Genomic DNA, 21,502 nt, shown 5'->3' with positions numbered 1-21,502 from the left:
TTATTTCTGGTACAGCTATTAATTTTTCTTAGAATTTTTATCTGTACTTTCATCCACTTGTAAAATTTGCTTTATGCATATTGCTAGTGTTTTACAGTTATATCTTTACATTATTCATTCTCTTCATGTCCTCTGTTTGGGAGAGCCTTCTTCCCCCCTTAGATCAACTAGTTCTTTAACTTGTCTGCTGCACAACCAGGATCTTTGGGTTTCTGCGTGATGCTCTTCATGGGTAATATTAACAACTTCCTTTCTTTGTTAAGTAGTGTTCCAAGAAAAGCATCCATGGAAATAATTTTCTGAGCCTTTAGCATGTTTAGAAATGCATTTTAGGGCTGGGGATGTGGCTCAAGCGGTAGCACGCTCGCCTGGCATGCGTGCAGCCTGGGTTCGATCCTCAGCACCACATACAAATACAAAGAAAGATGTTGTGTCTGCCGAAAGCTAAAAAAAAATAAATATTAAAAAATCTCTCTCTCTCTCTAAAAAAAAAAGAAAGAAAAAGAAATGCATTTTATCTCCTTTTAAGTTTGATTTGTAATGTGATGAATATAGGCAACAACCTCCCTTATAACTTTGAATGCATTACTGCCCATTTTTTCTGATAATCCACAATTGGCTATTGAGAATTTGGGCAATTCTGATTGGGTCATTCTGTTGTTGGATCCTGATACCGCCCTACTTCCAGGATTTTCCTTGTGGGCTTTTTTTTAAAACAATAATGATTAGGTGCTCTGTGTATCCTTTCAAGATGGGATCTGTGCCTTTTGTTACAAGAAGTTAAATGTGTTTTTGTTTGTTTGTTTTTAACTAACTATGCATTTTTATTTTAGTTTCAGGAAAAGATTTTTAATTACTTCTCTATTACTTGTCTGTCTTTTCTAGAATACCATTATTTGAATTTAGAATATCCTAGAGGGAGCCTTAGGCCTCTTTTCTCTCATTTTTTCCTTCTGTGTTTGTTTCTTTTTATGGTACTTTTGGAAATATTTCTTCCATTTCTTCTGTTGACTGATTCTGGCCATCATATTCTTTCCTTTACTCCTCTTTTCTTTTGTTTCTTTTAGCATCCTGATTCCTGTTTTATGCATCCAGTATAATTTTGTATTTGTTAGGAAGTACTGTTAAATTTTTGTCAAAGAGTTTTCCCATGTACCTATAGTTCCTTCCAGTTTTCCTTATTTTGTATTCTATTTTATGGTATTGATTTCTGTCTTTCATATCTGAGCCTTTCTTCCATTTGGGTGTTTTTATGTTTCATAGTAAATTTGAAATGTCAATTGGACACTCGGTCTCTGTAGAAACTGTTCATAAGTGAACTTTACCTTGGTCAGAGAATCAGGTTTTTCTTTTCTTTTCTTTCTTTCTTCTTTTTTTTTCTTTTAGAGCATTTGTTTTGAAGGTCTTTTACTTAGAGAAGAAATTGTACCCCTCCAGCTTGACTAATTGTTAATTGTTGCTGGTGGCACACTAAACTTTTCCTTATCCCAATGTCTGCATTTATTGGTCTCAACAGTATTTGAGAAGTCACATGAATTCAGGCAGTAACTTAGCATATGCTGAACAGATAGCTCCTTTTTATTGGTAGGCAGCCTAAAGATCCTAGTACAGGTAAGACAGGGTAACTACCCTGTTAGTTCCTAATTAATTCAGCTGTAAAACCTAGAGAGAATGCATGAAAACAGCTTAAAGGAGGAGTCTGAAAAGTAACAGATTGGGAAGAAAAACTAGAATGAAAAGTACCAACAAACCAACCATGAGTTTACTATTTTTTCCTGTTACTGTCTTCCACCCTGGAAGTGGAAATGGGTACTGTGCCCTGGGAGGAGCCCTCTGATTTGGGTTAAAGGGACAGAAAAGGGAACACCAACAGTGAGAAAATCCTTATATTTCTTTTCCCCCTTTTCTCCATACTCATGAACACCAGCCCCCATCAGTCCTCTGGTGGTATTGTGGTGATGGGAGTTTGTAAAAGCCAAAATTCTTAGGGAGGAGAACCTTTTCTCTGGTTGCAGTTGTGGGGTCAGGCGCTATTGATTTTTGTCTTTCTGGGTCTTCTAGATGGATCCAGGGACAGTTTTAGAAGTGCAAACTAGAGTGGTATAATCAAAACCCAAACTTTCTAGCTCAATTATGGAAAGAATAACCCCAGGAAACCAGAGTACCAAGGAGATTGCAGAGTGGAAGGAGCTCAGGAAAATTGGCCCTAAAATTATGACTCTAGGCCCTTCCTTAAGCTATATGTGCATGTATATGCTCTTTATCAGCTCTAGAAAGGCTCTTGAGGACTGAGAAAACACTATGGCCACCACCATCTAAATCATAGACTAGAGACACACATGTGGGGCAGTACAGATAGCATCACAAAAGGGTTTAGAAACTAAGCTGACATTGTAATCAAAACTCACAAAGAATAGGTTGCAGCTTGCAGCCCGAATCTTACTAGATCAATTATCTGTTAAAACAAAGTGTTAGCATTCCTAAGATTGAAACACATACCATAACATAAAAAATGAATAATAAAGAAATAGTTGGTAAATAAAGAACCAGGAAAATCTCAATTTTTTTTTTTTTTTTTTTTCTTTTCAGGATTTAACCCAGGGATGCTCTACCACAGAGCTACATCCCCAGTCATTTTTAATTTTTAAATTTTGAGCCAGGGTCTCACAAAGTTGCCAAGGCTTATAATCTTGCTTTAACCTCCTAAATTGCTGGACTTACAGGTGTGCATTTTTGAAAATAGGAGTTTTTTCTTTTTAAAAATTCTTTTTTAGGTATACATGACGTAGAGCATATTCTGGTATATTATACATACATGGAGTATAACTTATTTTAATTAGGATCTCAGTCTTGTAGTTGTACATGATATGGAGTTTCACTGGTGGTGCATTTCACATATGAACATAGAAAAGTGAAAATTGCAATTCTAACCAGGTGTTGGAATCTTTTGAGGATAGAGAAGGGTTTACAGGGAATTGAACGGGCACTTAACTACTGAGCAACATCCCCAGCCCTTTCTATTTTGATTTTGTTTATTTTTTAATGTGTTCTGGGGATTGAACCCAGTGTCTCATGCTTGCTAGGCAAGCACTCTACCACAATCCCAGCCCTATTTTTTTAATTTTGAGACATGGTCTGGCTCAGTTGCTTAGGGCCTCGCTAAATTGCTGAGGCTGGCTTTGAACTCATGATCCTCTTCCTTCAGTCTCCCCAGCTGCTGGGATTACAAGCATATGCCACAAGGCCTGGCTGGAATCTTTTGACAAAGAGTAAAATATCTACAATAAAAATTCTCTAATAGGCAATCACAAAGACTCTTGAAATTAATAGAAAAAAAAGGTTTCAGCAAAGAAATAACATATAAAAGAAAAAAACAAGTGGTAAGTTTAGAACTGAAAAATGGAATAACCTTAATAAAAACTTACTGGATGAGCTCAATTTTATTTATTTTGGTAGTTGATTAATTAATTAAAGTACTGAGTGTTGAACTCAGAGCCTCACATATGCTAGGAAAGTATGCTGCAACTGAGCAACATCCCCAGTCCTGAACTTAATTTTATAATGGAGATAACAGGAAAAAGTTAGTGAGCTTGAAGATAAAACAGAAAACATCTAATCTGAATAAAAGGTATTTAAAGAAGTAATTGCTAAAGACTTCCCAGGTTTGGTAAAAGATGCTAATACAAGAAGCTTGGTGAACATGTACAGTAAACCCAAAGAATCTTGCATCCAAATGTATCATAAGCACACTCCTGAAAATCAAAGACAAATTGAAAATAATGAAAACATCGAGAGAAAATGCATTGTTTGTTAGGGACCCATAACTAAAATGACTATAGAGTTCTTATCAGAAACCACAGAAGCCAGAAGGAAGTGACACAATATTTTTTAAGTGATGAAAGAAAAGAACTTTTAACCCAGGATTATTTGTTCAGTGAAGTTATCTTTCAAAAGTAAAAGGGATATAAAGGAATTCAGTTGAAGGAAAATTATTACCAGCAGCTGCCCCAAAGGAGTGGCTAAAGGAAATTCTAGAGACAAATGGCAAATATCTGGGTAAATGTACTAAGTCACTTTGCTTCTTGACTTCATAACATGAATTTGATTCATTAAAACAAAAAATACAACCATGGTCTGACCAGGTTTCAAATATAAACACATAAATGAAACATGTATAACATAAAGGGAAAAAAGAGGAAAGGTAGCGAGGATTAAAGGAAGCTGTATAACTACATGTGTCCTAAAATTTGTGCCCAAGTGTTTGAATTTGTGGAGGTGACTGAGTGAGGATACACAGGTCAAGAAAAGGGAGCTGCCACACCAGCAGGGTGACAAGGGAAACATCAGATCTTGGGTCAAGGGGCAAAAGCAAAGAGGCAATGGGAAAGGCTGGGCCACAGCCCTTATTGGGCTTTCCATGAGGAAAGCAGGACAGGGGATAAACAGGAATTGGCTTGTGTGAATAAGTATCAGGCCTTTATAAGGACTATTCTAGTTGTCTGACTTCTGACCCTGGCTTGATTTAAGGCAAGGGAAACACTTGCTTGATATGTAAGCATTAGTTAAGGAGGTAGATGGGTATGGGATACTAAATTGGGCATTCTGCACCTGAAAGGTATGCTCTAAACAAGCTTTTCACCACCCTTAAGAATTAGCCCTTGGAACAGGCAGTTTTCCCCCAGGTCTGTAACATTTTTATACACTCCTTAAAATGACAGAATATTAATTTTATGTGTACTTTTGAAATTTAAATACATATATTGTAATCGCTAGTATGACCGCTAGAAAGACTATATAAATAAGTTTAGTAAAATCCAAGGAATTATCATACTAGAACATGTTCATATAATGCAAGAGGAAATAGGGAAAACAGAAATAAGATGTGTGGACAAACAGCAAATAAAATGATAGGCTTGCTGGGCATGGTGACAAACACTTAGGATCCCAGCAGCTCAGGAGGCTGAGACAGGAGGATCTCGAATTCAAGGCGGCCTCATCAATGGCAAAGTACTAAGCAGCTCAGTGAAATCCTGTCTGTAAATAAAATACAAAAATAGCAAGGATGGTGGAATGTGATGGTCATCATTATACAAAGCACATATATGAAGACTTGAATTGGGTGTCAGCATACCTTATATACAGAGATATGAAAAGTTGTGTGTATTAAGAATTGTATTGAAAAAAAGTACACTCATGGTGGCATAAATTGGCGTGAACATACTTTATATACGGAGGTACGAAAAATTGTGCTCTATATGTGTAATAAGGATCGTAATGCATTCTATTGTCATGTATTTTTAAAAAATAATAAAATCAAATTATGACTGCTTTACTGCTTTTTATTGCTTTAATAGTGTTGAGTTATACTCAGGGCATACTGTCTTCATTAGCTGGAGGAATAAAATCAGAATCATATGCAAAAAAAATAATAAAATAAGATCAATTTTTAAAAATAGGGCTGGGGATGTGGCTCAGTGATTGAGTGCCCAGGTCCGACACCCCCCACCACCACCACCCCAAAAAGACTTAATTCCAGACTTCCCAATAATTGTATTAAAAGTAAATAGTCTCAGTACACCAATTAAAAGTTGTCAGGGTGGATTAAAAACACATAACCAAACGAATGTTTTGAAGAAACTTATTTAAAAAAATAATATAGATAAAAATAAAAGAAGCCGTAACTGAAATGAGTATTACAAAGACTATTACAGTATTAAAAAATAAAGTAAAAAGTGGGGAAATACACCATGTAAACATTAATTAAAAAGGTAAGGCTAGGGATGCAGTTCACTGGTAGAGACTAATTTGCTTAGCATGTTTGAAGTCCTGAGCTTGATACCCAGTACTGGAAGGATAAAAAAAAAAAAAAAAAGAGTGGCAATGTGACCATCAGACAAAGTAGACTTCTGAACTATGTAATGTTTTGAACAACCAACAATAAAAATTTTTAAAAAATTTAAAAAAAAAAGTAGACTTCTGAGCAAAGAAAATTCCCAGAGATAAGGAAGCTATTACAATAATGATAAGACAGTCAGTTCACTAAGGCATGTGACATGTTAAATGTGTAACAAAATGCAAAATATGTGAAACAAAAACAGAGAACTGAAAGGAGAAATTGACAATCCACAGTTGTGTTTGGAGACTTCATCACCCTTTTCTCAACAATTAAGACCCATTAAAGAAGGAAAGGTCGGTCAGCAAGGGTACAGAAGAACTTGCTAACACCATCAACCAACAAGATTGTATTTGATATTTATAGAATTACTACTCAACAACAGTGGAATACATGTTTTTTTCAAGCATCCACACAACCATCAAGATAAACTTTGTCCTAACCATAAAATAAATCTCAATAAATTTAAAAGACTGAGTCATAAAGAATGTTCTGACCACGAAATAACCAAAACAACAGAGATAACAGGAAAATCTTTAAATACTTGGAAACTAAACAACACACTTCAAATAATTTATGGGTCAATGAAGTTCTCGCTTTTGTTTTATTTATCTTTTTTTAAATGCGTATCTTCTAGATATGCAAGTTGTTTTTTCATGCATGTTAAGCAGGCACTCCACGACTGAGTAATACCCCCAGCCCCTGAAGGGAAATTTGTAAAAGTGCACTGAACTAAATGACAATAAAAAGGCAACTCATCAAAACACTGGGGTACTGCTAAAGCAGTGCTGAAAGGGAAATATATAACATGTCAATGCAAGAAAAGAAGACTCAATAATCTAAGCTTCCGTGTCAGTGAATATGAAAAATAAGAGTGATATAGGCCTAAAGCAAGCAGAAGTAGGGAAATATAATAAATTTAAGAGCAGATGTTGATGAAACTGAAAGAAAACAAGAGAGAAAAACCAATTAAACAACCCCTTTGAAAAGATCAATAAAATTGAAAAACCTCTTGCAACATAAAACACGAGTTTATCAGGGATGAAACATTTTCACTGCAGAATCTTCAGACATTTAAAAGATAAGGAAATACTACAACTCTACATACATAAATTTAGCAACTCAGTTGAAATGGACCAATTCTCAAAAATGGCAAACTGCCATGACTTTGCCCCATGTAAAACTGATCATTTGAATAACTTGAAGTTATTAAGAAAATTGGATGGGTTGGTTGGTTGGTTTATTGGTGCTGGGTATTAAACTTAGGGCCTCCCAGGAATTAAACAAGTGCTGTACCACTGAGTTATGCCCCAGCCCCTGGAAATTGAATGAATTTTAAAATGAACATAAGAGAACTCTCTAGGCATACTTGTTTCACTGAGAATTCTATTAAATGTTTCAAAAAGGATTAACCTCAGTTTTACATATTTTTTTTCCAGGAAATGTGAGAGAGAACACTTCCTAACCCATTTGTGGCTAATGTTACCCTGATGTTAAAACCAAAGACAGTACCAAAAAGGACTGCTGTGTGGACTTTATTTGTTTGGGTGGGTGTTTGTGGTACTGAGGCCAAAAAGGAATATTTCAAACAGAAGACTTTCATGAGTATAGATGCAAAAGTTCTTTTTTTGGAGGCGGGTGGTACTAGGAGTTGAAACCAGTAGTGCCTTATACTGAGCTACATTCCCAGACCTTTTTTTTTTTTTTTTTTAATATTTATTTTTTAGTTTTCAGCGGACACAACATCTTTGTTTGTATGTGGTGCTGAGGATCAAACCCGGGCCGCACGCATGCCAGGCGAGCGTGCTACCGCTTGAGCCACATCCCCAGCCCCAGACCTTTTTATTTTCAGGCAGGATCTTGTTAATTTACTGAGGGTTTCATTGAGTTGCTGAGTCTGACCTCAAACTTACTACTGCCTCATCCTCTCAAGTTGTTGGGATTTCAAATGTGAACCACCACATCCAGCTTAGATGCAGAAGTTCTTAACAAAGTATTTACAAATAGAATTCAATAAATAAAAATGGGGTGTATAGGGCTTGATCTGTATTCAAAAAGTCAGTGTAAACCCACCTTATTTATAGGCTGAAAAAGGGAGAAAAGTTCATAATTTTATCAATTAATGCAGGAAAGCATTTGACAGATTCCAACACCTATTCATTCATGTTCCTAGAAACTATGAATGCTGAGTGACTTTCTCAACTGATAAAGACTATCTGTGCAAGGTCTACATCTAACACCATACTTAAAGATAGAACATTTTCTCCTTTAGATCATGAGGAAGACAAGTATGTCATCTCTCGCCACTAGTCTTCAACATAATGCTAGACTTTCCATTACAGAAAGAAAGAAAAATAAAAGGCATGTAAATTGAAAAGAAGAAATAGTGGCAGATGGCATAATTGTCTACATAGAAATTGTACAGGGAAGCTCACACACAACCCTGGACTAGGTGAGTTCAAGAAGGTGGCAGGACAACAACATGGAAAAGTCTGTTATAGATAATTTTTTTCCCTGGTACTGGAGACAGCCCAGGATCTCTCATACTGCTTATACAAACTCTACTACTGAGCTACATCCCTAGCAAATTTTATTTTGAGCTAGGTTCTCACTAAGTTGTTCAGGCTAACCTTGAACTTACCAGCTTTCCCCCTTCAGCCTCCTGAGTATCTGGGATTACAGTCATATGGCAGTGAACACATAGAAATCAAAATTTGAAATATTGTGCCTTTTATAATTAAAAAATGAAAAACTTGCTGGGTGTACTGGCACAAGCCTGAAATCCCAGGTACTAAGGAGGCTGAAGGAGGATGATCACAAGACCAGTCTGAGCAACATAGTAATAAATAGAGAAAAGAAAAGAATACTAACTTAAGTGTGAGTTTAGCATAATTATGCAAGACTTTTCTAATCAAAACTAAAAGGGCTGCTCAAAGAAGAAAGCAAAGCAAATAAATGGAGAGACATGATAGATTCATGGATCAGGAGACCCAGCAGATGGCAGTTATCCAGGCTTAACACAATTGCTGACAAAATTCCAGCAAGATATTTTTTTTATTAGTAAAAGATTGTTCTAGGCTTTGTATGGAAAAGCAAAGGAACTAAAATAACAATTTTAAAAAGAATAAGTAAGAATAGTTTCTATCCAAATTCAACATATTGTGTAGTTACAGTAATCAAAACTAGTATTGATAAGGGATAGTTACATGAATTGATGGAACAAAATAGAGAGCCCCTAAAGAGCTTCCTAATTTTTTGATTTTGAGGTGGATATTTGGGTTCAAACCCAGGAGTGCTCTACCATTGAGCTACATCCCCAGTGTTTTGTATTTGGAGACAGGGTCTTGCTGAGGTGCAGAGATTGGCCTTGAACTTAACTCTTGCCTCAGTCTCCCAAGTAACGATGATTACAGGTGTGTGCCACCATGCCAGGCTGTGTGTGATTAATTGATTTTTCACAGATAGTCCTTGAGATTTCATTGGAAGAAGGTGTACTAGAACAATTTGATAATCCATAAAGCAAAAACATGAATCTTAACCTAAACTCACACCATGCAGAAAAATATGCTCAACGTAGATCATAAATTTCAAGGTAAAACTTTTTTGAGATAACATAGGAGAGATCATCAAGACCTAGGGCTTCTTGAAGGTTAAATTAATAGCTTTGACTGTCACAAAACACCCTATTGAACAGATGAACAGAAAGACTCTACTTGGAGAAAATGAACCACATATCTGACAGAAAACTAAGACTCTTAATTCATTAGTATAAAAAAAAAATCCATTTGGAGAATGGACAAACTAAATAAACAACATTTTTTTAAAAAAGATATATACATGGTTAATAGCACATGGAAAAATATTCAGCATCACTACTCAGTAAGAAAATGTAAACTAAGATGAGATAATATTACATTCCTGTTAGAGTGACTGAAATGAAAAATAGTGGCAAACCAGAAGCTAGCAAGATTGTGGAGAAACTGGATGTCTTTTATATGTTCTTGGAAAGTAAAATGGTGTGGCCATTCAGGAAAAATAGTTTGTCCTAAATACGAAAAACTAAATATGCACTTACCGTGTTTTCTGTTAGTTGTACTCCTAAGTACTTGTCCCATAAAATTGAAAACCTGAGTCCACATTAAAAACTGTCAGAAGCCACATATTACATAATTCCATTTATGTAACATTCATGAGGTCACAAAATTATAGAGGTGAAAATAGATTAGAAGGTGTCAGGGAATAAAACATAAAGGTGACTGTAAAGGAGTAACATGAAGGAAACCTTTTGGGTAATGGAATACTTCTGAATCCATTGAGATGGTAGTTTTAAAGCTAGTCATGTGATAAAATGGCATGGTATCAATGTAGATGCTTGCTTTTGATAGCTTATCATCCTTATATAAGATGAAGTGGTTAGAGAAAACTAGATGAAAATAGAAGAGTACCCAAGGAAGTGTGTACTACCTATTATTTGTTTAAAAAAATTTTTTTAATTACCCTTCAACCTGAATACAGCATAAGTTCAAACATGTACTAGCCAAATGTTGCCTATTTGGTAATCTTTCAAGGATACTTACACCAGTATTTAGTGTGTTTGAGCATTCGGTAGGAAAGCATGATAAGTTGTTATACCTTGGTTTAACAAAATTGCTGTGTTAACAAAAATAGCAAATTTTGCTTTTAAAAATAGCTTTTCTGTCCAGGCACATTCAAGAGATGTGAGGGAGCAAAGAACCCAACTGAACATCATAACACTTAGTTCAAGCTTCTCCTCTGTAGTTTTTCATCTACTCATAGATGGTTTTAAATAATAGATGCACAAAGAATATGCACTCATATTTGAATATAAGTTCTAAATATAAGATAATGTGTGACAGCAACATCAAGTTTATGGTAAACAAAGCCTCTTTCTGACAGGTGATACACATGTGAGACTTTTTACTATTTGGGGTAATGCTCTCTGTGTGTGAGAGAGAGAAAGACAGACTGGGAATTGAAGTCAGGAGTGCTACATTCTCAGCCCTTTTTACTTTTTATTTTGAGACAGGATCTCACTACATTGCTGAGATTGACCTCAAACTTGGCCATCCTTTTGCCTCAGTCTCCCCAGTCACTGTAATTATAGGTACTTAGCTTAGTAAAGCCATTCTGATTGTACCTGAAGTATGGATTAGTTATGGTGCCATGCTTATTCTCACAAATATCAGTTCCAGAAAACTTTCATTGATAATGTAAGTATTTAGTAAGCATTTACTATGTGTGAGGTATAGTATTAGGACTTCATATTCATTACTTGAAGTCTGCAAACCCCCTATGATTGCTATACATTTGAAGAAACTGGGCATAAGTTAGTTAACTTGAGCAAGATCAATATGGGTTTATTGCTGGAATTTAAGACCAAAACATGAACTGCAGAACAAAAGTTGGCTGTATACACAAATGTGTTTCGCTCTCCTTGTGTGTTTGCTCACTTGATTCGCTCTTCTACCTTCGTAGCAACTGATGGCTGAGAAACCCAGTTCACATGCCTACCTTGTTTAGGCCTCCTTCAGTATCAGTATCTGAGAATAACATTATGTTTTAGCATTTTCTGGTGATTTGTTTTTAGATTTAAAGTTTGGCCTTTCTTAGAAAATAGACATAAAATTATATAGGGTATAGATTATTCCAAGCAGCTGGGAGAAATGATTTTTGTTAAATTAATCATGTTCTTTCTGAATACCTTCAAGAAATCTGGAAACAAAGGGTAATAGTGTTTGTTTCATCTGGAAACTGGGAGTAATGCTAGCAATGCAAAAGTCAAAATTTGTTCTCTAATAAATCATTTGACTTTATTATGTAATCTCTTGATTATGTCCTTCTAGTAATAAATGACTGGTAACAGGCAAATATGTTTGTTCTCTAATCTAAGTAAATCTAGCCTCTGGATTATCCATTTAGACAAATTCCTAAGATCATACTGCAAGACACACAATTAAAATGTTTAAGTATCTGTCTCTTAGATATAGATGCAAAATTCTCATTTCCTCCAAAGATGATTAAATGGTTTATATATGTTAATCTGTGTGATATTTTCTCCAAAATTATAAATATATTTATGATGTTTTGTGAAGTCACATTAACATTTGTTAGTATACATATAACTTAATATGTGCTGTTGAGGAGCTCTTGTAAATTGATCTAATTTCTTTTCTTCTCTTTATAGGAATATATCAAAGGAATCTGTGAACCTGAACTAGAAGAAAGAGAATATTATCCCAAGGCCATGCACTGCATTTTTGTTGGGGCACAGAGCCTGTTTCTGAAGAGCTTGATTCAGGATACTTGTGCTGACCTCTGTGTTCTTGATATTGGTCTTCTTGGTATCAGAGGAAGTGCTGAGGCTGTAGTTATGGCCAGGAGTCACATTCAGCAATTTGTAAAGCTCTTTGAGAATAATGAGAACCTACCCAGTAGTCAGAAAGAATCAGAGGTGAAAAGGGAATTTAAACAATTTGTTGAAGCCCATGCAGATAATTTTACAATGGATTTGTTGATTTTGCCCACTTCCTTAAAAAAAGAACTTTTGACTCTCACACAAGGTGAGGAAAATCTATTTAAAACAGGAGATGATGATGTTATTGAAATTAGAGATGCTCAACATACAGAGTTTACACAGAATGCTGCCACAGGACTGAATATTTCTAGAGATGAAATTGTTTTGCAGGAAGATGAAAGAAATAAAGCTGGGACTCCTGTTTCTGAGCTTACAAAACAAATGGACACTGTCTTTTCTAGTTCACCAGATGTGCTTTTTGTTCCTGTAAATGGCCTAAGCCCAGATGAAGAGGCACTTTCCAAAGAGAGAATTTGTCACAAAAGGAGATTTTCTGATTCTGAGGAAAGGCATACCAAGAAGCAATTTTCTTTAGAAAATGTTCAAGAAGGAGAACTTTTACACGATGATAAGACATCCTCTGGAAGTGTAATCATTGACCTATCTGATTCTTCTACTGATTCTGAAAATTTAAGTCCAGATGTAAAAGACACTACTGAGGAAATGGAATACAATATCCTCGTAAATTTTTTTAAAACCATGGGCTATTCTCAAGAAATTGTTGAAAAGGTCATTAGGGAGTTTGGGCCTTCTACCGAACCATTATTGCTCTTGGAGGAAATAGAAAAAGAAAACAAAAGGTTTCAAGAAAACAGAGAATTTTCACCTAGTACTACAGACACCAACAAAACCAAAAGTAAAGGTGTTTGTAGCAGCATTAATGAGCTCACAACAGATTCCACTCCAAAGAAAACACAGAGTCACACTCAGCAAAATACGGTAGAAAAATTTTCTCAGTTACCATTCAAAGTAGAAGGTAAGCCTTGTACCTCAAATTGCAAAATTAATACCTTCAGAACAGTGCCAATAGAACAGAAACGTGAAATCTGGGGTTCAAACCAGAACTATGTTTGTAACATAGACCTTGAAACTGATGGCCGTTTACCCTCTGCTCCTTCAAGTCCCAAAGACGTCAATTTTGTTTCAAGGGGAGCTTCAAGTCACCACCCCAGAATTCCAGTTTTTCCTGAAAATGGTTTTCAACAGCAGGCAGAAACCTTGCTTTCAAATAATATGAAATCTGCCTGTGAAAAACGTCCAGGACATTGTAGCTCTCCTCAGTCTAAGCCAAATTGTCCACCCCTTTCTCCACCAATGCCACTGCCGCAGCTATTACCTTCAGTTACTGATGCAAGATTGGCAGGACCTTCTGATCATATTGATTCCTCAGTTACAGGGGTTCAAAGGTTTCGAGATACTCTGAAAGTACCCTACAAGCTGGAATTAAAAAACGAACCAGGGAGAATGGACTTGAAGCATATTGTTATAGATGGAAGCAATGTTGCAATTACGTAAGTCCTCTTATCTGCAAATTATTTTGTAGTTTTGCATAGTACTCTAAGTAGTGTCTTGGAATTACATAAATGTATATAGAAACCTTATGCATGTGTCTAGTGAATATGAGGTGAATCTGCAATAACCAGTTGGAAAGGTTTCATCATTTCATCTTCTAGAGTCATGAACTTTACACTTCACCCTCCTAAACTTACATTCCTATGGGCAGGAAATGTTAGAAAATTTACACTGTATTGCCTAATGATAATGCAGTCTAGAGAGTTTTTTGTTATATTATCAGTCCTATGAGTGCCATTAGGTTCTGAATACAAGTGTGGAGCCAAAAAAAAGTTTTTCTATTTATGCTAGAATATGCTTTGTCACTAACCAAAAGTATACAGTGGTAATAGGTGTGATATATTTCTATTGCACTTTTGATAGTTTCCTTCTTAAGGAAATTAGTTTGAGCTTCATTATGTGCTGTGTTCTTCCTAAAAGTTTGTAATATTTGTTTTTATTTAAAACAAAAAAAAAATGTGGAATGATCATGTCTATTTAGCCTATCTTGAATCTCCTGTTAGGATTCTGGTTTTATTACTGTAAGATTAGGCTGCTTCTCCAAGGGACATTTTAGCATAGTGCCTAAGAAGAATATGAGGGTCAGAGTCTCCACCCTACCTTGGAGCTGTTTAATTTTGGTCAAGTCACTCAGCACTTCTGAGCTTTATTTGCTTCAAATCTGTTGTCTTTTCACCTGCCCTTAAGGACATCTTTATCATGCCATTTCAACTTGCTAGGTACTTTCTCTCCAGTGTCGTACTCTCACCCCATTATCATAAGCTTTAGTTAAAGTAAATTTGGAGAATTAATTTTAGCAAAGATTTGATTCATGAATTGGGCAGCATTCAGAACCAGAAGTTCAGAGAGCTTCAGCTATCAGCAGGATTTACAAGCAGAAAAAGGGAAGTGATATACAGAATCAATTTTGACTGTAGCTCTACGATTGCCTTATTTGGGAATGGTGTGATGAGACAGTTGCCTTATGTGGACATGATCAGATCAGTTGGCAGCCTGTGGTTGGCTAAAATTCAGCTGCTGTGATTAACTGAGACTTGTCTATCACATGAATGTACTCTTCAGCTAGGTTGGGGTTTATTTTGTAGATCTGGGTTGTGGTTCACTACATGTATGAATTCAAAAATCAGGGCAACTAGGGGCAAATTTATAGGGACCTTCAATGTCTAGCATTTTAGGAAGCCACCATTCAAGACATAGGACGTCTGCACATGGAATGAGGGAAAGGTTGCCAGATCTTAAATATACTTTTTATGCATTGTTGAATGTGTGACCCCTTACCTCAGGAGTTCTAAAAGTTCAATTAATGTCCTGAAATTTTAGAAATACCTATTGAAATTGAAAAATTAAAATTATTGACGTTTGTTATATGTTTGTAATTTTTGTTGTATCTGTACTCTCTCCTACTGCCTTACACCCATATGGTTTATTGCAGTGCTTGCAAGGCAGGTGCTCTACTCCTGAGCTACTCTTCAGCCCTCATTTCATCCAGAAATATTTTCATATTTGTTGTTGTTGCTGTTGTTCTGAATGTTTTCTGTAAAGGTTTTATTACACAAAGAGGGGAGAGGGGTGTAGTTCTTCTTGGCAGCTGTTTTTCTTAAGGTGGTGAGGTCACCTCCTCTCATTTCCTGTTAGTGCAGATCTGTATCCCTACCCTCTTCTTGATGAGCTTGAGGGCCCATTTGCCCTTGGGCATCTTGAGAAGCTCCATAGCACACTGCTCTTGTAGGCCATAGCCACACGCCTCTTTGGTCATGTCTCACATGAACTTGGTGTGTTTGGCAAATGTCCACTGTGGCAGCTTGTCTCTGCCTGCTCATGTTCTTGGTTGCCTTGTGGCTCAGGTTGAGGCCCACAGCCATGGAGTAGTGTAGATCTGTGGCTGTAAACAGCAGTGGGGAGAGCAGGTGTAGGTGAGGCTCAACTTGATTCCCACCTCCCAGAACCCTGCTGCCAGCTTCTTCAGGCTTGCTCATTGCATCCAGCCAATCCTCCAGCCCCCTGGCAAGCCTGGAGTCCCATGGAAGGTCTTTAGTATGTTGTTGTTGTTGTTTTTTTTTAATATAAGGGACTATTCTGCTTTTTATTTGTTTTACTTTTTCAGTCCTAGGAACCAAACCCAGGTCTTCATCCAAGCTAGACAAGAGCTCTACCACAAGCTAAATCTCCAAACCTTTTTTATTTTGAGACAGGTTTTTACTAAGTTGCCCAGGCTGGCTTCTAACTTTAAATTCTCATACCCTAAGCTCCTGTAAAACTGGGATTACAAGTGAGCACCACAACATCAAGCTGCTTTTTATTTTATTTTTATTTATTCACTCATATTTATTTTGGTACTGGGGATTGAATCCAGGGGCACTTTACCCTTGAGCTACATCCCCAGCCCTTTTTATTTTTATTTTGAGACAGGGTTTTGTTAAGTTGACTTGAATTTGCAGTCCTCCTGCCTCAGCCTCCCAAGTAGCTGGGGTTACAGGCATGTACCACCATGCCTGCTGCAGCTGCTTTTTATTTGTTTGAATGAATTGTTGGTGTTGTCTTTGCTGTCCAAAGAATAAAGGAAAATGCCAGCAGTTCATATGTTAAAGTTTGAAGATTGGCCATAAAAATATGTAATATACTTGTCTTCCTCTCTAAATAATACTATTTATTGTCAGTTTTCATTGTTTTTTTTTTTTTTTTTGGCAACTATTTTGGGGGAAACACAGTAAATGACCCACAGCTGCCTAGCATTATCTAAATAAAAATCTAAAATGGAGTTTCAGGCTCAGCACCAGTTCCTCATTGTAAGGATTTCTTTCTTTCTTTTTTAGGATTTCTTGAGCCATGTGATGATAAAAATTTTAAGTCATGGCCGTGACTAATACTATAACCCTTTTTTCAGAAACTTTTTTCTATATGTGGAAAGATTTCCCAAATTGATGTTCAAAAAAAAAGAATGCAAATTAACATAGACTAAGCAGTTGCTTCTAAAAACTTTCTGGAGGAGTAAGTAGCCTGTTTCTCTAAGGGATCACTATGGAATTTACAGTGGTACCATCTGATATTGTGTATCTGATCCCTCCCATTTTGTTCATAGTGCCCCCTCTCTGGTCATTGTGAAACCCCAAAATACTAGCACATATTTCCTATCATCCTTTGAAAACCACCAATCAGTGCAGTAAGGGAAACCTGCAAGCTTTCATTAATTCTCTCTGAAAACTGATTATTTTGGAAGAGTTTGAATTTTCTTTGAATTCGTAAATGTCTTAATTTAAAAGCAATGTTTTTAAAAAAGGATGTGATGCCCATAGTTACTTAGTTGGATATAGATTGATCTGAAAATGTCAGTAATTAAAATTAACCCTTTTTATGGGAAACTCTTAATGGGCATTGGGTTTTTTTTTTTTGTTTTTTTTTGAGGAAATATTTTAGAACTTGGTGTAAGTGGTGGTGACACAGAATTGTTAATGTACTAGATGCCATTGAATTGCTCACTTTCAAATGATTGTTTTCTATAATTGAATTTTTAATCGGATTTATCTCAGTAAATTAAGTTGGAAAAACATGACCATTCTAATCATCAATTTAGATCAAATTTTAACTGAGGCCATTAGTTAATTAAATAAATATAATGATAATTAAAGATAAAATACCTGTTATGTCTGATATTACATTTTTTAATGCAATTATCAGTTTTATGAGGCAAAAATGATCTGTATCTTGTATAATGTGAAATAGTTCAAAAAGCTTGTCCAGGGCTATATACGTGATATGTTTCTGCTCAGAGCAGCCCTGTCTCCTCTCACAGAAGTTAGGTTAGAATTTTCAGGCTTGGCATCATTGGAGACTTAAGTTGTGAGTTTGTGTAACCACTGCTAAATAAACCGTACTTATTTGACCTAACTAGTTGAGGAAGTAGTTTAAAAAAAAAAAAAGGAAAGGAAATTTAAATCCTTAGGCAATATGCTCTGTTGGTATAAACTCCACCTGAAAGGAGCTCAGACCCACTCTTCCCTGGGTTTCTGCAAAACCTTTGTTTAATTAGTTAGCCAGCATGATGTCTCCAGCCCATAAAAACCAGTGAGAAATTCCAAAATACCCTACTTTATGCTGCTGATTATGTATATCTTTACTAATTTTTCCCCCTTGTCACCATAAATGAGTCAAATGATGAGTCAGTGGAAACTGTTTGCGGTATATGGCTAGATATCACAGTAGTGGCAAGGAACATTTGGACTCTGTCAACCCGAAACTTCAGCATAAGAGCACCTGACTTGTCTGAGTTGATAATTTTCCATGTAGATGAAGCTTGCCCCTCAGTTGTTAGAACTATGCTTTTTTTTTTTTTTTTAAGCCTTTTTTAATGCTCATCTTTCAATATTGGGTTTCAGGGTTATCTTTGTTAAGTGGGAGCTATAGAAGGAAATAACTCTTTCCTGGGTAACTGAGAAAGAACTTTGCACTGTTTTCTGATACTCCCCTGTCTGCTTCTATGACTGTTGTGACTTTTTCTGTCTCCCATCTCATGCTTTGGACACACTTCCTTTAAGTTGACTCCCTGCTCTAATATGGAAAACAACCAAAAGACACAGTTTGTTTCCCGTGACATGGGATGGGAATTCAAATCTCCCTTGAGAGCCTATCTATCTGCCTTCGAAACAAAAGCACTGTTCATTCTGCACTTGGAGCTGGGAACCCCATAGTTTTGGTCTTCCCCAAAGTATACTATGTATGTTAAATATATGCTTGTCTCTAGGTCAAGGCAAACCCTTGGTCTGGGCTTACCTTCCAACAATGAGCCTTTCCATGTCAGTGCAGAGAGGTTGAAAGGCAATGAGGATTAAACACATCTGCTTAGTCAAGATGTTGGAATTAGAAGTAGGAAAGATTCCTAATGGGGCTTTTGGTAATATTTTCAGGACAACAATTTATCTCCACTTGACATTTTTTCTTTTATCCCTGTAGTTTTATTTTTGGGGCATATCTGTTATTTCTTTGCCATAATTTAGAAGCAGTATTCCTCCAGCTCTGGAGATTTTTCAGAGTAGCAAAAATGATTTGATCTTTTTACAAAAAACATCACTGGAAATCAGAGCTGATCTAATGTTTCCAAGAACTTTATCCCCTTCTCCCCTAGCTTGTGTTTGTGAGGGGTCCAGGGCAACAACATTCCTTTATCTGTATCCCCAACTTGACTCAATGGAATGCTGTTTCAATCCATTCAGTTTCTACAGTTGTCAAGCAGAATCATTATATGAAAAGCTGGTAGTATATACATTTCTGTCTATTGAAAAAGAGGTACTTTACAAGTTCCCCAACGCCCCCGGACTGGGGGTTGAACCCAGAGCCTCCTGTATGCTAGGCAAGCCATCTACTAAGCTACATCCCCAACCCTTTTTTTAAACTTTTGAGAACAAGGTCTCACTAAATTGCCCAGGCTGGCCTCAAACTTATAATTCTTCTGCCTCAGCTTCCTGAACAGCTGAGATTACAGGCATGTGCCACTGCATCCACCTCTGTGAGGTTCCCTTTTGTGGGGGCTGGGAGTGTACTGGGGATTTAATTTAGGAGCACTTTACCACTTGAGCTATATCCCCAACTCTTTATTTTTAATCTTGAGACAGGATCTTACTACACTGCTGAGGTTGGCCTCAAATTTGGCAGTCTTTCTGCCTCCGCCTCCAGAGTCGAGTCACTGGGATTCCAGGCGCGCACCACCACTCCTAGCTTTTTAGTACATTTCCGTCAAGGATTAGCCTTTTTAGGGATAAACATGTACCCTTTGGTTGTTGTATTTTAGATTTTTATGTTAGAGCTAGATAGCATTAACTACAGGCCTGTCCTTGCTAATAAAAAAGGGTGCCCTTTAAAAACAATACACGTTCTCCCATTCCCCACCACCACCACGTCATGTTGCTATATCCTTGCCATATTTGAATGCCTTTAGATAAGCCACCCACTCCTGAATTATTTTAGTAAGAATGAGTTTGTTTACTTGCATTTGTGTTTGGATAAGAGCCTCTATCATCTGTATATATGATTCCCTGAAAAAAAGAGTAAACTCCAGCCTCTAAAAAGAGAAGTTTGTGAGCAACTCTTCTGAATCTCTCCCCACCTTAGCTGTTGGTTGAGTGTTCAGCCCATGCCTCCTCTCTGGTGTTAGGTACAGTTGAAGTGACACCACCATGTGCAGTAATGGGAAGGGAAAAGGACTGGCCAGGTGTTAGGAAGCCAGCAGGTGAGATCTAGCATAGCCAACCTCTGTCAGGGTAACCCAGGCAGATCATGCTGTCTGTCAGGGTTATCTTCTTATCTCTAATAGAGAATCTAAATTTTACTCCATCTCTGTGGTTCTGTTGCAGAGCAGGGGAGGAAATGAGAGGAGAGGAAGGGTCTGATTGAGGACTTGTGTCTAGAGACAGCTTCATAGGAGGACTGGGATAGAGTAGGCAAGGAAGGTTCAAGAGAATTGCACACAAAGCAAGCAACAAACAGGAGAGCTCAGCCAGGCCCAGTGGCATACGTCTGTAACCCCAGCGGCTCAAGAGGCTGAGGCAAGAGGATTTCGAGTTCAAAGCCAGCCTCAGCAAAAGCGAGGTCCTGTCTCTAAATAAAATACAAAAGAGGGCTGGGGATGTGACTCAGTGACCAAGCGCCCCTCAGTTCAATTCCTGTTACCAAAAAACGGGGTGGTGGGGGGACTGGGATTGTGGCTCAGTGGCAGAGTACTTGCCTAAAAAAATACTAAAAAGGTGGGTGGGAGGAGGGAGCTCAGAGGTCAGGCATCAGGAGGAATGGAATAACAAGAGACCACCTGACCAGACCAAGAGTATATCGGCTCATTGATTTGGGAGAATAACTTTGGCCAAATCCCTTCTAACTAGTAAGATGAAGAGGGGACCCCAAAGCCAAGCAGGCAGGATTTATGTAGAAGGAAGCACTCTTCCTTCTCCTCTCCCTCTACCACCTAACTGCCTAAGAGTAAGACTTAAGTAGTTTTTCTTCTTTAGAGTGTTAATAGATTGATTTGAGGGGATGCATTTTTTTAAATCTTCTATGCCAGGGTTCACACACTGTTGGTGAAATCATCCCCCTCCTGCTTTTGTGAATGTGGATCACAGCCACACTGGGCTCATTGACAACTATTTGCCTGTGGTTGCTTTCACACTTTCTGGCAGAGTTGAGTGGTGAGACAGATCATATTAACCTTCACAGAAAATGTCTGTTGGCCTGTTCTTGTATGTTTACCCGTTTTCCCTTTTTTCTGCTTCCTTCAAGGGTTCTATTAGTTTCATTTGATTCTTGCCCTTAAATTATTTCCCGTAAGTTCTGCCGTGTCTTAAAATCAAAAATATGACTGGGGATGTAGCTCAGTGGTAAAGCATCTAGTTGAATTCCCAATATGTCTCCCACCCCCCAAAAAAAGTTGTTGTAAGTTTTAAATTGGGTAGGTTTTACAGTTCTCCCAAAGGGGCTGGAGTCCAGCTGGTGATGGCAGCTCCTTGGTCATTGTGATAGTGATCATCATGTCACAATATCAAATCTTAAACTATTCTTCTGTCACAGGCAGGCATGGGGTATAAACATCATAGCTACTAAACTAATTTCTGCTTTAGCAACAAATTTTAAGATTCTTAGAGATTCTTGGAGGCCAGTGACTAGGCAGAATTTTAAAATAC

General features: G+C 37.1%; 1 protein-coding gene across 2 annotated transcripts in view; it reads left to right on the top strand.

Annotated features, from left to right (window-relative positions):
• N4bp1 (NEDD4 binding protein 1) overlaps nucleotides 1-21,502 on the top strand; it is a 53,449-nt gene that overhangs the window by 17,039 nt on the left and 14,908 nt on the right. The window contains exons 2-3 of one of the 2 annotated variants that reach the window (XM_076839603.2): nucleotides 12,099-13,245; nucleotides 13,660-13,780. In XM_076839603.2, the coding sequence (XP_076695718.1) occupies nucleotides 12,099-13,245; nucleotides 13,660-13,780 (1,268 nt within the window). Of the gene's footprint in view, nucleotides 1-12,098; nucleotides 13,781-21,502 lie in introns of both variants that reach the window. The other variant, XM_076839602.2, reaches the window with a different exon arrangement.

This window comes from Callospermophilus lateralis, chromosome 18 (assembly GCF_048772815.1).
Source record: "Callospermophilus lateralis isolate mCalLat2 chromosome 18, mCalLat2.hap1, whole genome shotgun sequence".
In the NCBI taxonomy this organism is placed as follows: Eukaryota; Metazoa; Chordata; class Mammalia; order Rodentia; family Sciuridae; genus Callospermophilus; species Callospermophilus lateralis.
This window is presented reverse-complemented; position numbering and strand designations above follow the sequence as displayed.